The sequence below is a fragment of the Opisthocomus hoazin genome, chromosome 1 (assembly GCF_030867145.1).
Source record: "Opisthocomus hoazin isolate bOpiHoa1 chromosome 1, bOpiHoa1.hap1, whole genome shotgun sequence".
Lineage (NCBI taxonomy): Eukaryota > Metazoa > Chordata > Aves > Opisthocomiformes > Opisthocomidae > Opisthocomus > Opisthocomus hoazin.
Genome location: NC_134414.1, coordinates 113,339,582 through 113,357,712, shown reverse-complemented (window position 1 = coordinate 113,357,712; position 18,131 = coordinate 113,339,582). Strand labels below are relative to the sequence as shown.

The 18,131-nt window shown below is 37.3% G+C and overlaps 1 protein-coding gene across 1 annotated transcript in view; it reads left to right on the top strand.

Annotated features, from left to right (window-relative positions):
- The window catches only part of NCAM2 (neural cell adhesion molecule 2), a 348,076-nt gene that overhangs the window by 208,067 nt on the left and 121,878 nt on the right, over positions 1-18,131 (top strand). Inside the window, exons 5-7 of the mRNA XM_075433489.1 lie at positions 1,913-2,050; positions 10,820-10,937; positions 15,990-16,150. Coding sequence (XP_075289604.1) covers positions 1,913-2,050; positions 10,820-10,937; positions 15,990-16,150 — 417 coding nt within the window. The remainder of the gene's footprint in view (positions 1-1,912; positions 2,051-10,819; positions 10,938-15,989; positions 16,151-18,131) is intronic.

The following is an 18,131-nucleotide window of genomic DNA, read 5'->3' as shown; positions in this document are numbered from 1 at the left end:
CACAGCATAAAAAGCTGTTTTATTTGTAAATATGTATGTACATATGTTCTATGAATAGACAGCTATATAATTGCATAAAAGCTTTTCTATTAAGTGTTGTTTATCACTGTCACTGTTTTAGAATGTCAGTGTGGTGGGAAATCTATCATGCTTTAAAAATCTAGCAGAATCAAAGTGAAAAATGGCACTTGGTTGGTAGTTAAAACTGGAAGCTAGTAAACCTCATCATCCTCCAACACTGAAAGGATGACACTGGTTCAAATAGAACAAGACAGACAGCTGAATAACAAGTATGCAGATTCTTCAAAAACCACATAGAGTGAACGGCAGGAAGTAATTCTTCTCAAAAGAGTCCATTAATATTGACTAGTTGCGGTGAGGTGACCTCAGCCAGCTTCCAGCCACCCACCCAGCCACTCTCTCACCCTCCTCAACAGGACAGGGGGAGAAAATGAGATAAAAAAGCTTGTGGGTCGAGATAAAGACAAGATTACTCACCAGGTACTAGTACAGGCAAAACAGATCTGAATTGGGGAAAATTAATTGATTTTATTGCCAGTTAAGTAGAGTTGTAGGGTGAAACACAAACGAAATTAAAGCAACATCTCCCCCCTCTTTTTTCCCAGGCTCATCTTCACCCTTTTATTGCTGACTTTTCCAGCAATACTACCCCAAGCAGTGCAGGGGAGATGGGGAATGGGGGTTGCAGTCAGTCCGTAACAGCTCCAGTGTGAGTCCTTCCCATAGGCTGCAGTTGTTCAGAATAAACTTATTCCAGCATGAGGTCTTCCACGGTCTGCTATGTGGATATCTGGTCCACCGTGCTCTCTCCTGGGGCTGCAGGGGGATCTCTTCTCTGATGCCTGGAGCACCTCCTCCCCCTCCGTCTTCTCTCATCTTGGTGCTTGCAGGGCTATTTCTCTCATATTTTTCACATTCCCCTCTCTTACTGTTGCTGTGCAGCATTCTTTGCCCGTGCTACCACCTTGGCTGAGTGGCTCAGCTGTGCCTTGTGCTGGGTCTGCTGGAGCCGGCTGGAACCAACTGTCCCCGGTACGAGGCAGCCCTGGCCTCTCCTCAAACAGGCCGCCCCTGCAGCCCTCCTGCTGCCAGCACCTTGGCACATAAATCTAATATACTAGTTCACACAGAAAGGAGAGAAAAATTAAATTCTGATTCAGTTTACTCATGTGGATTATAATTTTGCTGCTGGGTGTGCAAGAAAGTGTATGCACACTTGTTCAGAATCTGATTTTTTCAATGAACTTAAGCTATTCAGAAAGGCTATTGAATTTCAGTTTATACTAGACTATACAGAAGGTAGAATGGCTTGTTGGGTTATGTCTTTGTACCCATTTCTATGAAGTGTTAGGCTGTGGTGAGATACATCAGTGACTGAGTAATAGTGAATGAGCAAAGGAACAGGAGGAGGGAAGGAGAGCAAGCAAGCTGAGAAATGATTAAGCATGGTACCATAAAATGGGCGCAAAGACAGCTGGATAGTCTAGATAGAGAGGGAAGAAGTATTTTCTTGCTTATTTTACTATAAATCACTCAATTTACCTTTTTTCAATGTCTTTAATCTTTTTGATATTCTGTGTAGGTGTTCATGAACATTCCACTCATTTTGCAATAATTTATAAATTTAACTTACATTTGATAACTCCTCAGAGTAAGTAGGAACTTATGGATGGAAAATCCAGACTGAATTTAAAGAAATTGAAATGTATTTTGGAGTGGGGAAAAAACCCCAAAATTCTCAGCTGACATTTTATTTTCAAATTGACAAATGTTTTGTCAGTGAGGATTCTGATTGTACAGAGAATGTGCATAAATATGACTCATTTAAGTTAGCATTCCTCATGTTGTCTTGACTTACTAACGCTACTTAATCTCTTACTTGGCTTTCTAGATCGATTTGCAGTATTAGCAAACAATAATCTCCAAATTCTTAACATCAATAAAAGTGATGAAGGAGTATACAGATGTGAAGGAAGAGTGGAAGCCAGAGGAGAAATTGATTTTCGGGACATAATTGTTATTGTGAATGGTAAGGAGTAAAAGTTGTTGAATTGACTTCTTGCTTTACTTGATTATCATAGCCCATTTGAAAATATATCAACTTCTAAAAAGTCCTGATTAAACTAGTTAGTATGGTTGTCATGTCTGTTTAGTATTGTTTTCCTATAAATGTAATTGCTTAATATTTAAAAAAAAAATCCACTATACTGTATAAATAGAATTCATTGCATTCATTATATCAGTGTATATAAATATGTAAAACCTAGGTTATTGTTTTTAATCATTCATAAAACTTTGACAATCACTGCAAGGCTTGAGTTTCAGATTCTATTATATAGTAGTTCAGTTCATCCTGTATTTTTCAGTGTTTTGCCACTTACTGTTAAAAAACTACACTTGATTTTTTTTATAGTTATTCACCTTCACTGCATTAGCATATTTTATTAACTATCCCAAAAGTCACAGATACATTTTATTAAGAGTAACAGCATTACTTATAGATTTTTAACATTTTATTTTTATGAGGAGTAAAATATGTAATGAGTTATCTGAAAACTGGCATTATACTTTTATTAGTTTATAATAAATCTCTAAGAAGGAATATGAATGGATTAAGATAAGATATGGACTGTTTAGCTCAACCTCTCTCTTAAATTCAGGGTTGACCTGCTTAAAAATAAGTATCTTCATATATTGTCTGGAAAGGACACAGTTCATAAAGGGCATTTTTTGTCTATGCATTCTGTTTAATGTCAGTTTTTCAGTGAATCTACTTCCATTGTGCCTATTAGGTTCTGAGTTTTAAATGTTTTGCCTTTGACTGGTCCTCAGCAAATCCCAATTTACAGAAGTCCTTATGTAAGTTGATTTCTAAGTTAATTTCAGGATAAAGAGCAGATTCTGACACAGGTGTTATTTAATCCATATAGTCAAAAAGCAGTCTTTGAAGCAGAATTCTTTAGATTGTTGTAGGTAGCACACAGAGAGTGGCAAGCAAATGGGCAATTGTCCAATGTATTGTGATGGAATATAACAGCACATGGCTTATGCACTTTGAAGCCCCCTGCAACAAATTGCTTTCCTCTCTGTGCATTGTGGTGCTGCATTACCTCACTTCTGGTTATGTGCAGTTCCAACAGTGCATCTGGTAGTATTTAAAATGCTGAATGAGATTTTCTTCTGCTGCTATTTATATACATGGTTATGAACCGACATTCTGCACACCTTTCACTTCTGTCTGATATTTATATGCAGCTGAGCCGAGAGAGAGCCTGTAGTTAACCTAAAACATTGGATTGCAAACTATGGTTTGGCTTCACAACATTTATCGGTGGATTATGTCCACAAATTTGGTTCTTCATACGTTTATTATGACTCCAGATGAGATTGCTTATACTTACTTACCTGTAGACTTCAATTCACAGTGTTGGGAGGAGAAGGAGTTGCAAACTGAGCAATTCTGACATGGTTGCTGATGTAGAAGGGTATCAATTAAGAGCTATTTTCTGCTTCATTTACAGGAATGAATAGGTTTTGCTACATAAAGCTGTATGTATTAAACATGACCTAAAAAAAGCTTTTAGAGTAACACTAAAAAACAGAAAGAAAAAAAAGTTGTAGTGCTCTTTGGTGAAAAGGAAAACCTATGAATTAATTTGATTCAGAAAAGAAAAGGAAAAAAAGATAAAAAATGCAAGAATCTGTAGGCCAGTAAAAGCTACATGCCTGTATTACCACTGTGTCTCCTTTTCCAAAAAATAAGCAAGAATACTTTACTTGAAGGATAATCAAGCTTGATATAAAAAAAAAAGTTATCATAGCAGTTATTATTATTATTACATTAAAATTTAGAACTTTACAGTTTATTTACTCGTAATAGTGCCTGTAGAATCCACAGAAAAATCTAAGATCTATACAAACACTTAGTAAGAAACATATATGGTCTCCAGAGCTGGATAAACTGCAGCTAAAGATCATAGAAACAGAAATATTTCAGGAGAGCTGGCACACCGCATAATGCATAATTTTACAGTTTAAAAATTTTAAGTTTTTGTGAGAGTTTTTATGGAGAGGCGAATATAGACAATGATGAGATTAATGATTACATCAATAATATCAGTCCTTATTCTTACATATATATTCAAGGATTAGAGTGGAAACACATCTTCAGGAGGAATATAGCAGCTGATGTTGTAGCTTAGCTGATTTATTTTGAGACTAGCAGAATTCTCCGTGTACGATGTTTCTATACTGCTAACAGTATAAAAGTATGTTGCATTCTAAATGTTTTATTTATTATATAGCAAGAGTTGATATTGTTTATATTTCTGCAAATATTTTTTTTCAATGCTTTGTTCAAAAATGTACTTTGTTCAAAAATGTAAGCTATGGTAGAACTGTGTGAAATCCTGGATTCCCTTTTGCAAGAATAGTGACAATGGTTTAATTAAAAAAGAAACTGTTTGCTGTTCTTTTACTTACTGCCCTCTAGTTACAGTATTATCCATGGTGCAGGTGACCCTTACATGCTCTCATTCAGGACAAAGATTTGAAGTAAGATCACCTCTTCTGTGAACAAGTACTTCCTTCGGTACTGTTTCTTTGCCTCTCTGTCCAGCTAAAAAGGGAGGACAGAGAGAATGGGAAAACATTTTGAGATGCTGAGAGCACACCAACCTTACAGCAAGCTGATAAAGATCAGTCTCTCAGAGGTAGATGATATGGGATCAAATCCTCTCAAGAAGAGGAGAAAATTAAACCTAGGATTAAACCTATGTTTCTTACATATAAGAACAAGTGGAAAGTTCCCTTTTGGGCCATTTTGGTCATAAATGAGTCATGTCTGCCCATGTGGATGATACTTGCCTATAGAATGTTTTTTGTGGTGTGTAGAGGCCAGAAAAATGAGTCACCACTGGAACTGTAACTATAAAATGGAGGATTAGACTTTGCAACTACCAAAAAAAAAAAAAAAAAAAAAAAAAGGCACTCCCCAAATGATTTAAGAATGCTTTCCAAAAGTTCATTCTTTCTTTGCCTGAAGTTAGGTAGCTGTGCCCATATTTCGGCACCTAAGTAAGTAGAAGAAAGTTTCACAGTTGGTGAAGCAGCATCTGCAGGTGATGTTGACTAAGTGGAAATGAATTGAACTTTTAACTTAGATACCTGGATGGAATGTTGTTATTTTCTTTAGTAACACTGGCTTCCTAAGAAACTAAAATTCTGTGACTTGAAGCAAAGTATCTTTTGTGTAATTTTTTTTTACTGGAGTAGTAAATAGGAAAAATTTCTTATAAGTTTCTTATGTTAAAAAGGAAAATTCTTGGTTTGTAATCACGATCTTAATTTAAAATAGTCTAGAATTTGGTGGAAAATAACAACAATAATACTGATGAAAAGAATATACAGCGTATAATTTTCTGATCGCCTAATGCCCAGCTCACTCCTGAGCAGCCATTACCCTGCTCCAGCCAGCTCCCCCACTTAAATACTGAAGATGACATCATATGTTATCAAATATCAAAATTGTTGGGCTAGTTTGGGTCAGCCCTCCCGGCTTCTTGTGAAAATTAACCTTATCCTAGCTGAACCCAGGACATTATCTACCTTTTCTTCTGTACCATCTGCGTCATGCCCAGGTCCCACACTTTCCAATTAATCACCATCACTTTTCCTGCTTTGATGTATCTGTGTATATGTATACACATAACAATTAACTTAATGGTCCATAGACTAAGGGAATGATAGACACAGATATCATTCCCTTAGTCTATGGACTATCCCTCTGAAATGACCATTGAGTTCATTTAACCCATGACTTTGGGCTCCATCTGTCATACCAGTCTTTCAGGGCAGAGATGATGTGTGTTGTTGGATGGTTACATGCTGCATCCAGAGCTCCGAGCTGGTGTATCTTGCACGGCCCGTGTCCGCGGTCTGCGGGCTGCAGATGCTCATCTAGAGGAAGTGGCTGGGCGCCAGTTGCTGATGCCAGGCCTAGTTCCATCACCTCTGCACCTGTCACTCCGGAAATACAGATGGACTCTGACTCTTTGTAATCTGATGGCACTGATGTACACTGTCCACCTGTGTCCACTAGAGCTTTATACTCTTGTGGATCTGCTGTGCCAGACCATTGAATCCACACTGTCCAATAAATGCGGTTATCCCTTTCCTACACCTGGCTGGAGGCAGGGCCCCTCTAATCCTGGTCAGAGTATTTGTTACTCATTTCTTGTAAAAAGAACTGAGACGTCCCTTCAAGTGGATCGGAAGTAAGACAAAACTGTCTACCTTGTCTGGAGAGCTGCCCGCTGGAAACTGGAGTGGCATTTTTTCTAGCAGAATCCCATTTTGTGACTGGTTTTCCTTCCAATTCACACACTCGTGCCTCTAGGGTTGAGGTAGGTTTTGCATCCCACTTCCTCATGTCCTCTCTGTGTTCATGCAGGTAAAACCACAGGGTGCCCTGTGGTGGGTACCCTCTATGTCCTCTCTCTTGAAGAGGCACGCTTACTCCTAATAGTTGAGACACTGGTCCATACAGGTGGGGGTTAGGGTTAGGACATACTCTCTTTGATTTGCTGGACCTCCCAGGACAATTTCTCCATGGCCAGGATGAGGGAGGAAGAGAGACTTTCTTCATATTGCCAGAGTCAGCCAGCCACTTCATCCACCTTCGGTGCCTCTTTGCCTTTTCGGTCCCTTATTGCCAATGAGCTGGCCTATGAGGATGGTGCACTCCATACAAACCTCCTCCACATGTGTCGTGTGCACTGGACTTCATCTGTGTCTGTGGGTAGGTGTGCATTGTATGGATAATAATAAACCAGCTCCCGCATAGCTAATTTTCTCAGGTACAGGATACCTATCTCCATAGTGGCCCACTTGCCTGGATAACACCCAGTATCCTCACTGAAGGGGTACATTTCCCTCATGCCTGACAGAAGTCGCCTTCAGAGGCTGAGCGCTTGTTCCTTTTTTCCAATGGCTTTGTTAATGCCCCCTTCCTTGGCCAGGGACCCCAGCTGCTTGGCTTCCTTGCCTCTGATTCTAAGCTACTGGCCCCATTATTCCAGCACCACAGCAGCCAGGTGACAATGTGCTCACCTGGGTGGCAGCTGAAATTTTTCTGCTTACTCAAGGACAGGGATCGAGTGATGATCTCTGGTTCTGCCTCTTCCTCTTGCTTTCGTGATGGCCCTGGTTCATCATCATCCCTTACTGGGTCAAGTGATTGTTTTGCGTATTTCTTTCTCTGTATAGGGACGACTGGAAAGCTGCCTGGCAGAAGAAGACCTTGGGGTGTTGGTTGACAGCCACCTGAACATGAGCCAGCAGTGTGCCCAGGTGGCCAAGAATGCCAGCGACATCCTGGCTTGTATCAGGAATAGTGTGGCCAGCAGGAGTAGGGAAGTGATCGTGCCCCTGTACTTGGCACTGGTGAGGCCACAGCTGGAGCACTGTGTTCAGTTTTGGGCCCCTCACTACAAGAAGGACATTGAGTTGCTGGAGCGTGTCCAGAGAAGAGCAACGAGGCTGGTGAGGGGTCTAGAGGACAAGTCTTACAAGGAGCAGCTGAGGGAACTGGGGCTGTTTAGTCTGGAGAAGAGGAGGCTGCGGGGGGACCTCATTGCTCTCTACAACTACCTGAAAGGAGGTTGTAGTGAGGCAGGTGTTGGTCTCTTCTCCCAAGTAACTAGTGACAGGAAGAGAGGCAATGGCCTCAAGTTGTGTCAGGGGAGGTTTAGATTAGATATAAGGAAAACTTTCTTTACTGACAGAGTGGTCAGACATTGGAACATGCTTCCCAGGGAAGTGGTGGAGTCCCCATCCCTGGAGGTTTTTAAAAAAAGTGTAGGTGTGGCACTTCGCGATATGGTTTAGCAGGCATGGTGTTGTTGGGTGGATGGTTGGACTTGATGATCTTAGAGGTCTTTTCCAACCTATGATTCTATGATACCGGCATGGGTTGGTTTTTTGGTTTAGCTGCATTTCCCGTCGTGGGGATTGGAGTAGCAGCGATGCCCATCAGTTTGTTTTCCCCTCTTTCCCTTGAGAGCATTGAATAGTGTTGAACAGGGCGGCTCGGTAGGCATGGGCCATACCTCAGCGCATTGCAGTGGTTTGTATCTCTCTGGAATGGCCAGGGTGACAGCACAGTTTTTCCAAATATTTTACTAGTTTGTCAGGATTCTGCACTTATTCAGGGGTGAGGTTCAAATATGCTGGAGGTGCCCCCTGTCCTACATACTTGCCCATATTATCTCACACACCCTACCACTCATAACTATCTAGCCTCAGGACAGATCTCTAGGTGATATTTTTAAATAGTTGTTTAATCCTAAATAAGACCTGAAACCCATTCAGGATATGTTGCAGTAGGAGTATGCTGGCTTGAACATCCCCCAGATCCTCAAAAGCTGTTTTATCTAGCCTGAAAGAGAAAGGGGAAGTGAAAGAGCAGGGGAATGTACCCTGCCTTCCCCCCCATCTTCCCCATAGATTGGATGTGATTATTAATAAATGCTGAGAGGGAGCGCCCCCCGGTAGGGGCATGATAACAATGCCACATACAAATACCATGTTAACTTTGTGGCCAGCAGTGTTATCATATCGTAAGCTTGTATTATATAATAATACGAATCATTTTGCCAGAGGTGATAAACATCACCATAGGGAGTGCATACAGCAGTTAAGCATTTACATAACACAACCATGTGACCAAACAAAACACCATTGTGACCAGCGACTACTTAACTAATATAATAAATGTGTCTAACAAATTATAACCAAGTTGTTTTAGCAGACTTTGGTCAGACTTGCCATTATCCCACCTCTTTGAGCCCCATGTTGGGCACCAAAAGGGACTGTCATGGTTTAGCCCCAGCTGGCAAGTAAGAACCACGCGATTGCTCTGTCACTTCTCCCCCAGTGGGATGGGCAGGAGAATCAGAGGAAAAAGGGAAAACTCGTGTGTTGGGATAAAGATAATTTAACAGAAAAGCAATGAGAGAAGAAAAATAACAACAATAATACTAATAAAAAGAATATACAGAGTAGAATTTTCTCACTGCCCAATGCCTAGCTCACTCCTGAGCAGCAATCATCCATCTCCAGCCAGCTCCCCCACTTGAATACTGAGTATGATGTCGCATGGCATCTAATATCCCATTTGTTTGGCTAGTTTTGGTCAGACCTCTCAGCTTTTTGTAAAAATTAATTTTATAACATATATTTACTTATGTTGCTTTCACACTTTTCTATGTTAACTCTGTTTCATATCACTTCGTTGCTATCTGAAATTGCCTGAGCTACACATTGGATATAGAAATAATAATGTGTCTCCAGAGCAACGAACCTCTAAATTCATGGGTCAATAATCTAGGCAAAGAGATTTTAATGCTTCCTCTGCAAGTCTACTCACTTTTCTTCTTTTCTTCTTTTCTTCTGCAGAAGGGGTTTGTGTGCTGAGTAATGGCCCATGCAATTTCAGATAGGAAAAAAGTGATCTGTGAAACACAGATCTCAGCACACCATAAAAAAAGGTGAAAGGTGCATAACAGCATTTGTTTACTGAACATGGATAATTATGACACATTATTTTTTAATAATTTTATATATTTAAGGTTCAGAAGCTGGAATGGCTTCTAAAGTAGAATTCTGAAGCTATAGTATTTGGTGCAAAGCAACAGAAGTTCGTTCTCAACAGTTTGTGAGAGAAAAACCTATAGAAGTGCAGTGCGAAGCCAAAAGCAATTTGATTTGTGTTGCCTGATTTTTGTTTTTTTCCTAGTGATAGTTAAAGCTAAAAAGGATATCTCTGAGTCACTCTGATGACAGAATGTTCTTGCTAGTATGGACCTATATTTTGTGAAGCTCTAATCTTCTTTTCCCTTTCCTCTCATTTTCTCCAATATTCCTTTCTTCCACATATTCTCCTCCTTCCAGTCTGCTGGGATTGTTTTTATTTGTGTATTTGCTTGACAGGTAATGGAAATAGATTTAGGACAGCTGTCTTAAAATTACCATATAAACAGGGATATTAATATCAGCCTGTGAGTTGTTCTGTCTTAAATGTTATTGCTATTTCTTCTGTTGGGTAGACGTTCTCTGTGCACTGTTACAATTTTAGTAATAACTTCATCCCACGAAGAACAGACTAAATTTGTCGCTCTCAAGACACAATTACAATTTTTGGAAATACAGTTTCTAAAAATAGATCATATCCTTTGGGTTCTATCACATTTTACCTTTTGAAGCTTGTAATACTCCTGCCCAGGAAATATGCAAGAGTTCAATAAAAAGAATTAAATATGAATAATCAAGACTGCTACATACTGACACTTGTTTTAAAAGCACTGTCTGGCATCAGTACATAGTTGTATGTCAGCTTTATATTTGAATGAAAGAGAAAAAAAGACTAGAGATACATTTCATTTGAGATAGTTAAATAACTGCCAATCATAACTCTGTTGTGTCTTATACATGCTAGGTGTAACTTCAGTCACTTTAAAATGTTCTGTAAGGAAATTGAAGAACTGCTGAAAAAGACTTTTTAAAATTCGTTGTAGTGCAAAAAAAAAGTTTATAAATATCCTGATAATACTAAAAATCTTGTGTGTAGTGTAAAAGTAAAGAAACACTAGTAGCAGTGTTTCATATTGTAACTTGATCATGAAGTATAACTGTAAATTCCAAAATTAGCCAAGGATCCTATACTATGCTTTAAATTTCTCCAGAAACACATAAAATAGTTTATTTTTCCATTAATAGGACACAATGTTTTATTTTTCAGTTCCCCCTGCAATTACTCTGCTACAGAAATCCTTTAATGCCACTGCAGATCGAGGAGAGGCAATAACTTTGTTCTGCAGAGCCACTGGATCACCTCCACCAGAAATCAGCTGGTACAGGTAAGTTCAGTTGAGGTCTGCACATCAGAGCACACTGTTTTAACGTGTCATGATTTTATACCACAGTCCATTAAGCTGTGAACCCTTAATTTCTTTACTGAATTTTAAGAGCATTTGCTGTCCATTTCTGTTCTAACTTCTAAAGCTCAATTCAGCATTAATAAGTGAATGAACTCACACAAATTCAATTGTACTCAGGTTACCAGCAAGTGACATAAATGTAAAAAGTAACTAAAATGCCGTATTGACATGAGTTCTTCATATTTGAGTGGCTTTAGACACCCCTAGGATATGGAAATGCTTCATTGAATAAGTTTCAAGGGTATTTTATGTAATTTTTACAATGTAGTATGTTTTGAAAATGGAACTGCTTTTGAAGTTCACATGTGGTTTTTGATGATATCAGTAACATGAACATAGTACAGCTATGTCAGTTGGGAACACTTACCATGTAACCTCTGTAAAAATCTAAATACCCATACACTCTATACTCTTTCAGTTTTGATATAAAGTATCTCAGACACCTCATACCAGGGCACATTTCTATTGTAGACGTGAATAATTTGCAAGTCCTTACATTGTTTCAGGTGAAATAAAAAGTCATTGTATTTTCAAAATGGACATAGAATGGATTTCCATCAATTCTTAATCTCCTATGGAATCTTTGAACAATACTAGATTCATTTTAAATGTTACCTTCCTTTGACTGACATGTTTATCTTAATGTGCCATAAGTCAAATGTAGATTTAAATTTTTATCTTGTGCAATTTGAATCTCAGGAGATTTAAATAAATAGAATACAAAGTTAATTCCTTAATGTGGCTTATAATTCAAAATTTGGTGGAGAGGAGGGAAATCAAAACAAAATATGAAGAGCCCAAATTAAAAAGCTGGTAGTGAGTTCAAACTAAGGTTGAATATTCTAATTATATTAATGTCTTTGAAGTAGTTTTTTACAATGTCTTGGTCTTACTTGGGCAAAATTCTTAAGAGTTGTCTGAAATCTGGTATCCTAAATGGTCTTGTTTTAAGACAATCAACATTAATGATTTATATTGTTCAGAAAGAATGCATAAATTTCCACGGTTTGTGGATACTTCTGTTCAGAGTTGTGGGTTTTTTTTGAATATTTGATAAATATTACAGTATATGCACAGGCTAAATGTCTTGGAGAGACACTTATCTCTGTCTACTGATCAGAGCCTACTTAAGGATTTTCCCTTGGTTTGCCAACCCCTGAGACAACTGACTTTTTTAAACCATTCATTAAATACATTTTGTAAAAGTTTTACAAAAGCTTCACCTGCCTCTGTACAGGATAATGAATCTTAAACGCGGAATCTTCCGTTCCTGTTTCAGGAACTATTTTATAGTGAGAAATATCAGCTTGTGTGCCTCCCTTCCCTGTTGCTTTTTTTTTGCTTTCATTCTCTATTTTGTCTTATTAGGCTATAAATTCTTGGCAGTAGAAAATATTCTTGCTTTTTTATTTGCCAAGAGTGAGAGGTTGTAAAGTGCTAGGTGGAAAAGGCCCATGGTCTCTGTGACAGGATATTATAATTGATATGCAAGCAGGAAAAAAAAGATGAGAGGAGCTAAGTTATTTTTTCTAGAGGAAGAAAACTTGGTTCTAAATTGTACTGCAGTACTAAATATCTGCATCAGATTTCTAAAATCTCTGTCCTGAACTGTTCAGGTCCCTTTTCACTCACATGTAGGTAGCCAATTAAAAGAATTCAGAATCAGCTGATATCTTCCTCTTGTCCTTGAACTTATCTTACAGATATGTCAAGATAAAGACCTTAGTTTTCTAGAATATTTCAGATGTTTTTTCTTTAGAAATCAGACTGAGTATTGTAAAACTAGATCAACATAACCCTTCTTGATTTTGAGGAAAATCTAGAAAGCATGGTTAGTGATAGAAAAGTCTGTCGAAACTGATTATTTAATATTAGTATGCTTGTTATCCATTGAGAACCTAATTTAATCTCTTTATCGGAATTAATGGCCAAGATGTAAATTTCATCCTGTTTAGTGTACTTTTTGATGTTGAGTGTAATTTGATGTTAACGTTAGTTTTATGTGTTTCTTTTGTAATAAGCAAGTGGAATTACATCTTGCATCTGATTAAGTGTTAATGGTGATTTTGGAAGGATTATAACCTTTGGTTATAGCAAGTTATGGGAATCATGTGTTCAGTTGTACTCCCAACTGTACCGTTTGTCTACGTGAGTTCAATCATTTTATTTAATTTGCCTCAGGTTAAGCATTTGTAAAATGGGCATGTGTAATAGAGTGACTTAATGGAAGTCTGTTTTCTGAATACGTAGCATTGCTAAGAAAAAAAGTCCAGAGAGATGCAAACTATTATGACAGAGTATGATGTTTCCTTGTAAAACATTCAGAAGTATACTGAGCATTCTGGAGAGCTGAGGAAAAGCTCTGATAAAAAGGGTGGGAATAATTTCTGTTCCATACTGCTGGAGGATTTTCGTTATATGGTATAGAAAGTATATCCGTAACTGTTGAGATAGTTCTTCAAAATTAAGGACCTCTTTTATACACAGTTCAGTGTTCTTAAAATGGGCTCTGACACCAATTATTCTCTCATTCACCCTATTGAAGTTTGTTTAGCAAGACCTGCATAATTTGGAACTGTCATTGTATAGCCTTACCTTCCTTACAATCCACTGATATTTTAGTCAATTAAAAAAGAAATTATCGTGATTTTTTTTTTTTCTCGTTTCCTTTTTGGTTTCCAATGAACTGATTTAACAGGTCAGCTTCAGCTAGGGCATGAAAAATGGCTCTATTTTTAAAATCAAATGAGACAGTACTGTTGAGGTGGCTTATATATGCCTCTGTGTTGACGGTAAGCAAAATGCTGGCAAAATAGTAGTTTCAAGCTTTAAACTTTTTAAGACAGTATCTAATGTGGTAAAGCTTTAACTATTTACATCAACGCTTTTCATTACCAAATGCAAACAATGTTGAAGAATTTGTCAGTTTAAATTGAAGGCATCTGAACTAATGTGTAAATCTTTCTCAAAAAACCGCATTAGATTACTTACAAATTAGTTGATTTGAAATACCTAGTCAAGAGGAAAGGTCACCTAGGTTTGGTTGCTGCTGTATTTAGTATGCATATATACTTTGTTGATATTTCATGGTCCGAGAGAATCCAGTTCTTTCACCACTTAACTGGTATCTTTGCTGAAGCTGATATTACATTAGTGTAAAGCATAACCTTCAGAGAAGCAATACACTAATAGAATTAAATTAGTTGGGACTGAAAGATAAAGATTCAAATGTACAGGTCATGATCTGGAAATCTTTATTCATGTGAATAGTCCTGTGAAAAAACAATTATTGTTTACGTCTGTGGAGATAATTTGCACTAGTAAAGTTTAGCTGGATCGATCCCCTTGTCTTTACTGACAGGACTTAGAATTATCTGACAAAAGAAATAACCCGCTTTTAATGTGTTATTCATGTTTTCTTGTTCTCCAATATCAGCATCATTCTGAATCTCTCTTGTTTGATAGAGGGTCCAGGGAAATGTTGATAATCTCATCTCTGCTTAGAAATTCCATATATATAGGTGACATTTGTGATAACAAGCATTTGGAAACTACTTCTGACCTTCAATATAGACTTTTGTCTCCTAACAGAAATCACTAGATTTTTTTTGTGAAACCACCTATGTGGAAAATTAGACCCTTTCTGTTCTGGAAAACAATTTATATGATTTGCTTTGGAAAGGTTATGAACAAGTATCACAATAATGTCTTGAAGTGGACAGCTAAGCGGACAGGTGTTATTTATGAAAGTGTTACAAAAATGCAAGACAAATCCTATTAACAGATATTAATGTTCCCAAGAAAGAAGCAGTATTCTCACTTTTAGGGAAAATACTGTTTTAGAAAATACGAAATGTATGTAGTTATCAACATTATTTAAGTCAAAAGTGAAAAACATAGTTGCTCAAATCTTGAAATAGAACTAGATTTCCTAAACTAGGCATATTGAATTGAGTAGAATATTTCAGTAATGCATTTTGGTTTCATTTTACAAAGTTTCTTTTTAAGTAATTGGCATGGTCAGCAGGATTATCAATGCTGGTGAAAATCAGGCAATTTTTATGTAGGTGCTTATAAGAAGCAAGTATTGATGATGCAATAGAAATAAGATCAAAAGAAGCCTACAACAAACTAGGCAGAATGAGAAAGAAATAAAATATTAAAATTGCAGTCTTGGAAAAAGAAGCTGTTTTGATAGCTGTGTGTATGCCAAGGTGCTCAAATGGACCAGTCAAGCCTCAATCAGCCCTCAGAATTGTTCACAGGTTTCATTATTTCTGTACCATCTGGTCAGAAGTTATTCTAACATCTGGAGACATGCCTGCTTACTAAGTTGTGGCTAGCCAACAACAACTGAGAGGAAATAATTTGGGAGGGTTCTTTATGTGCCAATAGCCTCTATGTGTATGTAGTTTAAAATATTTTTTATGTGTTGGTACTTTGTTACTAGTATGAACTGCAACAGTTACACTTAGAAAATATGCTTTTAAATATTTCTCACATTCAAGTATGCATTTGTCTAACTGATTTCCTTCTCTCCTTCCTTGAGTGTAAGCCATATATTAGAGTTCTGTTCACAATCATTTTCCTAACATTAAGTCAATATTGAACATTTAAAAATAAAGTTGTTATTGTATTTTCGATATGTATACATTTTAGAACTTGACAATAAATTTGTGAAGCTGGAGTCTTGAACGTCAAAATGCAGTTCAGAATGCTTGTGTCTAGAATGTGCACATTCTTATGAAAAAAAGACTGTGATCCTGCAGAACAATTTTTTTTCATGATAAATTCAGCTCCCTTCTATACATACTGACAATTTGTGCCAAGGGAGTTAATGCATTTTTGAGGCTAACATAATGGCAGTCTCTTCCTTCAAAGTTTGTTTTCAACATATTGATGCTTCCATAGCACATTGTTTCAGACTTTGGAACCTACTGGTTGATTTATACATTGTTTTTATTTTTTTAGGAATGGTAAACTTATTGAAGAAAATGAAAAATATATGCTGAGTGGAAGCAATACAGAGCTAACAATAAGAGATATAAAAAATATTGATGCGGGTTCTTATATGTGTAACGCTAAAAACAAAGCAGGAAATGATAGAAAACAGACATTCCTTCAAGTTTTTGGTAAGTACTGCATGGTATGATTCATCCTTCCTTTTTAAATGTAAACATTAGGGAACTGAGGTGATAATTCACAATTTTCAGTGGAACAGTATTCCTGCAAGGTGTCTACTGATGCGGCAAACCACTATCTGTATCATTTTACAGCTTTTTTCTCCCTGTTGGCTACTTTAACCTTTACACTTGAACTTAATTTTTAAAAGGCTATCTTCGGCATTTGCTTTTCTACTATTGAGATATAGTACCATGGAGTGTTAAATTGTTAATTCACTCTGGTTTTCCTTTAAAAGTTTGTTGCTTGCAAGAAACAGAGAAGAAAGAGGAGAAAATTCTGAAAGGGGAAAATCAGGTTATTTGGACTTCTAAGCAGTGCTTTTTTTACAAGAAGACTCATGATTTTTTAACTTGTTTTTCTTCCTTGATTTTTATTTTTTAAGTGCATAATTGCAGATTTAGTCACAAAAATATTGTCTGATCTGAGTTTCAAAGAATGAAAGTAATAACATGAAAACTCTTTCTCTTTCTATGCTCTACCACCCAGTCTGTGGTCATGCTTCTCTGCTATACATAGAACTGGTTATTTCTTTGAAGATTTGTATAGCTCTAGGCTAGTGAGAGTAAGCATCTGTGAGAATGTAGAAAACCTCCCTCAGAATCATCGTGCAGGATGGAGGCTGTAGCTTACTTACGAAAAACCTACAAAAAAAGTAATGTGTTGGGGTTTTTTACATTAACTAGAGCTTGTAGTAAAGACCGTCTATATTTGAATAGCTAAAGCACGTACTTAGGACAATGGCAAATTAAATTTTAAATCCCAGTTAAAACTACTAGTAATTTATACAAAGTGAAACAATTCTAACAGGAGAGGGCAGTCTGATAACTTGCGCTGGAATAGCTAAGCTGTTGGGTTGGCTAATACTGTCATTTGGGATCTAGGAGCCTGAGGCTGAAGCCATGGTTTCAGGTGAACAGGTTAGCTGTGTCCCTGTGCGTTCCACTGTCCTTCCTATTTGAGAGACTCTTCATAGCGCTCCGTGCTGTGCTGTCTCCAGTCTTCTGTACTGCAGATGGGTTGCCTAACCATAGGGCTACTTTGTTGTTCTGAGGTACTTGAAAATTCTTCTTAGTTATTTTTCAAGAGTAGGAAAATGAAATACAATTTTAAATTTCATCCCAGCCTCAGGATGTACAGCATCTTGAAGATTTTTGTAGAAAACCAAAACACTTCATTCAAACATATTTCCAAAATTTAAGAAATAATAATAATAATTTGAAGAAATAGAAAAGACTTGCTAGTTTTGATATGAGTTTAGGAAAGTTTCAGACAGAAATAATTTTCCCTGTTATTTGAGTAATTTGAGGTATGGCTGAAATTTACTTAGTTTTTGCCTACGGCAAGGCAAATTTTTAATGCAGGGAGCAGGGGAAGGGAGACGCCAGACTATGAGTATTTCCTGTATACATGCTTCCATCTTTTAATAATCACTATTCTGGCGACTCCCCAGAAAGCTAAATCCAAATTTTTTAATAGATATCATGAGTTTGTTTGATCCATTTTGAACCTATACATCCTTTGTGTTTCCACGATATCCAAAACTCTTAAATTCCTTAAATAATTTCTTTCTTGCACCAAAAAATATTTCTTATGTTTAAGTTTGGAGCCTATTCATTTCTTTGCTGATATTTCTCATTTTAAGGTAAAAAGTGAAGAATAATTCCGTCTGTTCTTTACATCAAATGTAGTTTTCTATCTCACTAGTTCATCTATTTTCTAAGCTGTGAGTTTCCAGTCTATTTAGTTTCTCCTACTGTCGAAACCATTATGAATCTCTGAACTGTGCATTCCTGTACCTTTCTGGTTATAATCGCGTTTGTGAAATGGCAAGGCAAGAACAGCATGCAGCATTTGCCTCGTGGGGGAAACCTGGCTGTTCAGCAGCACAGTGCTGCTTCTGCTTCGATCTCGGTGCCTTCTCTCACATTC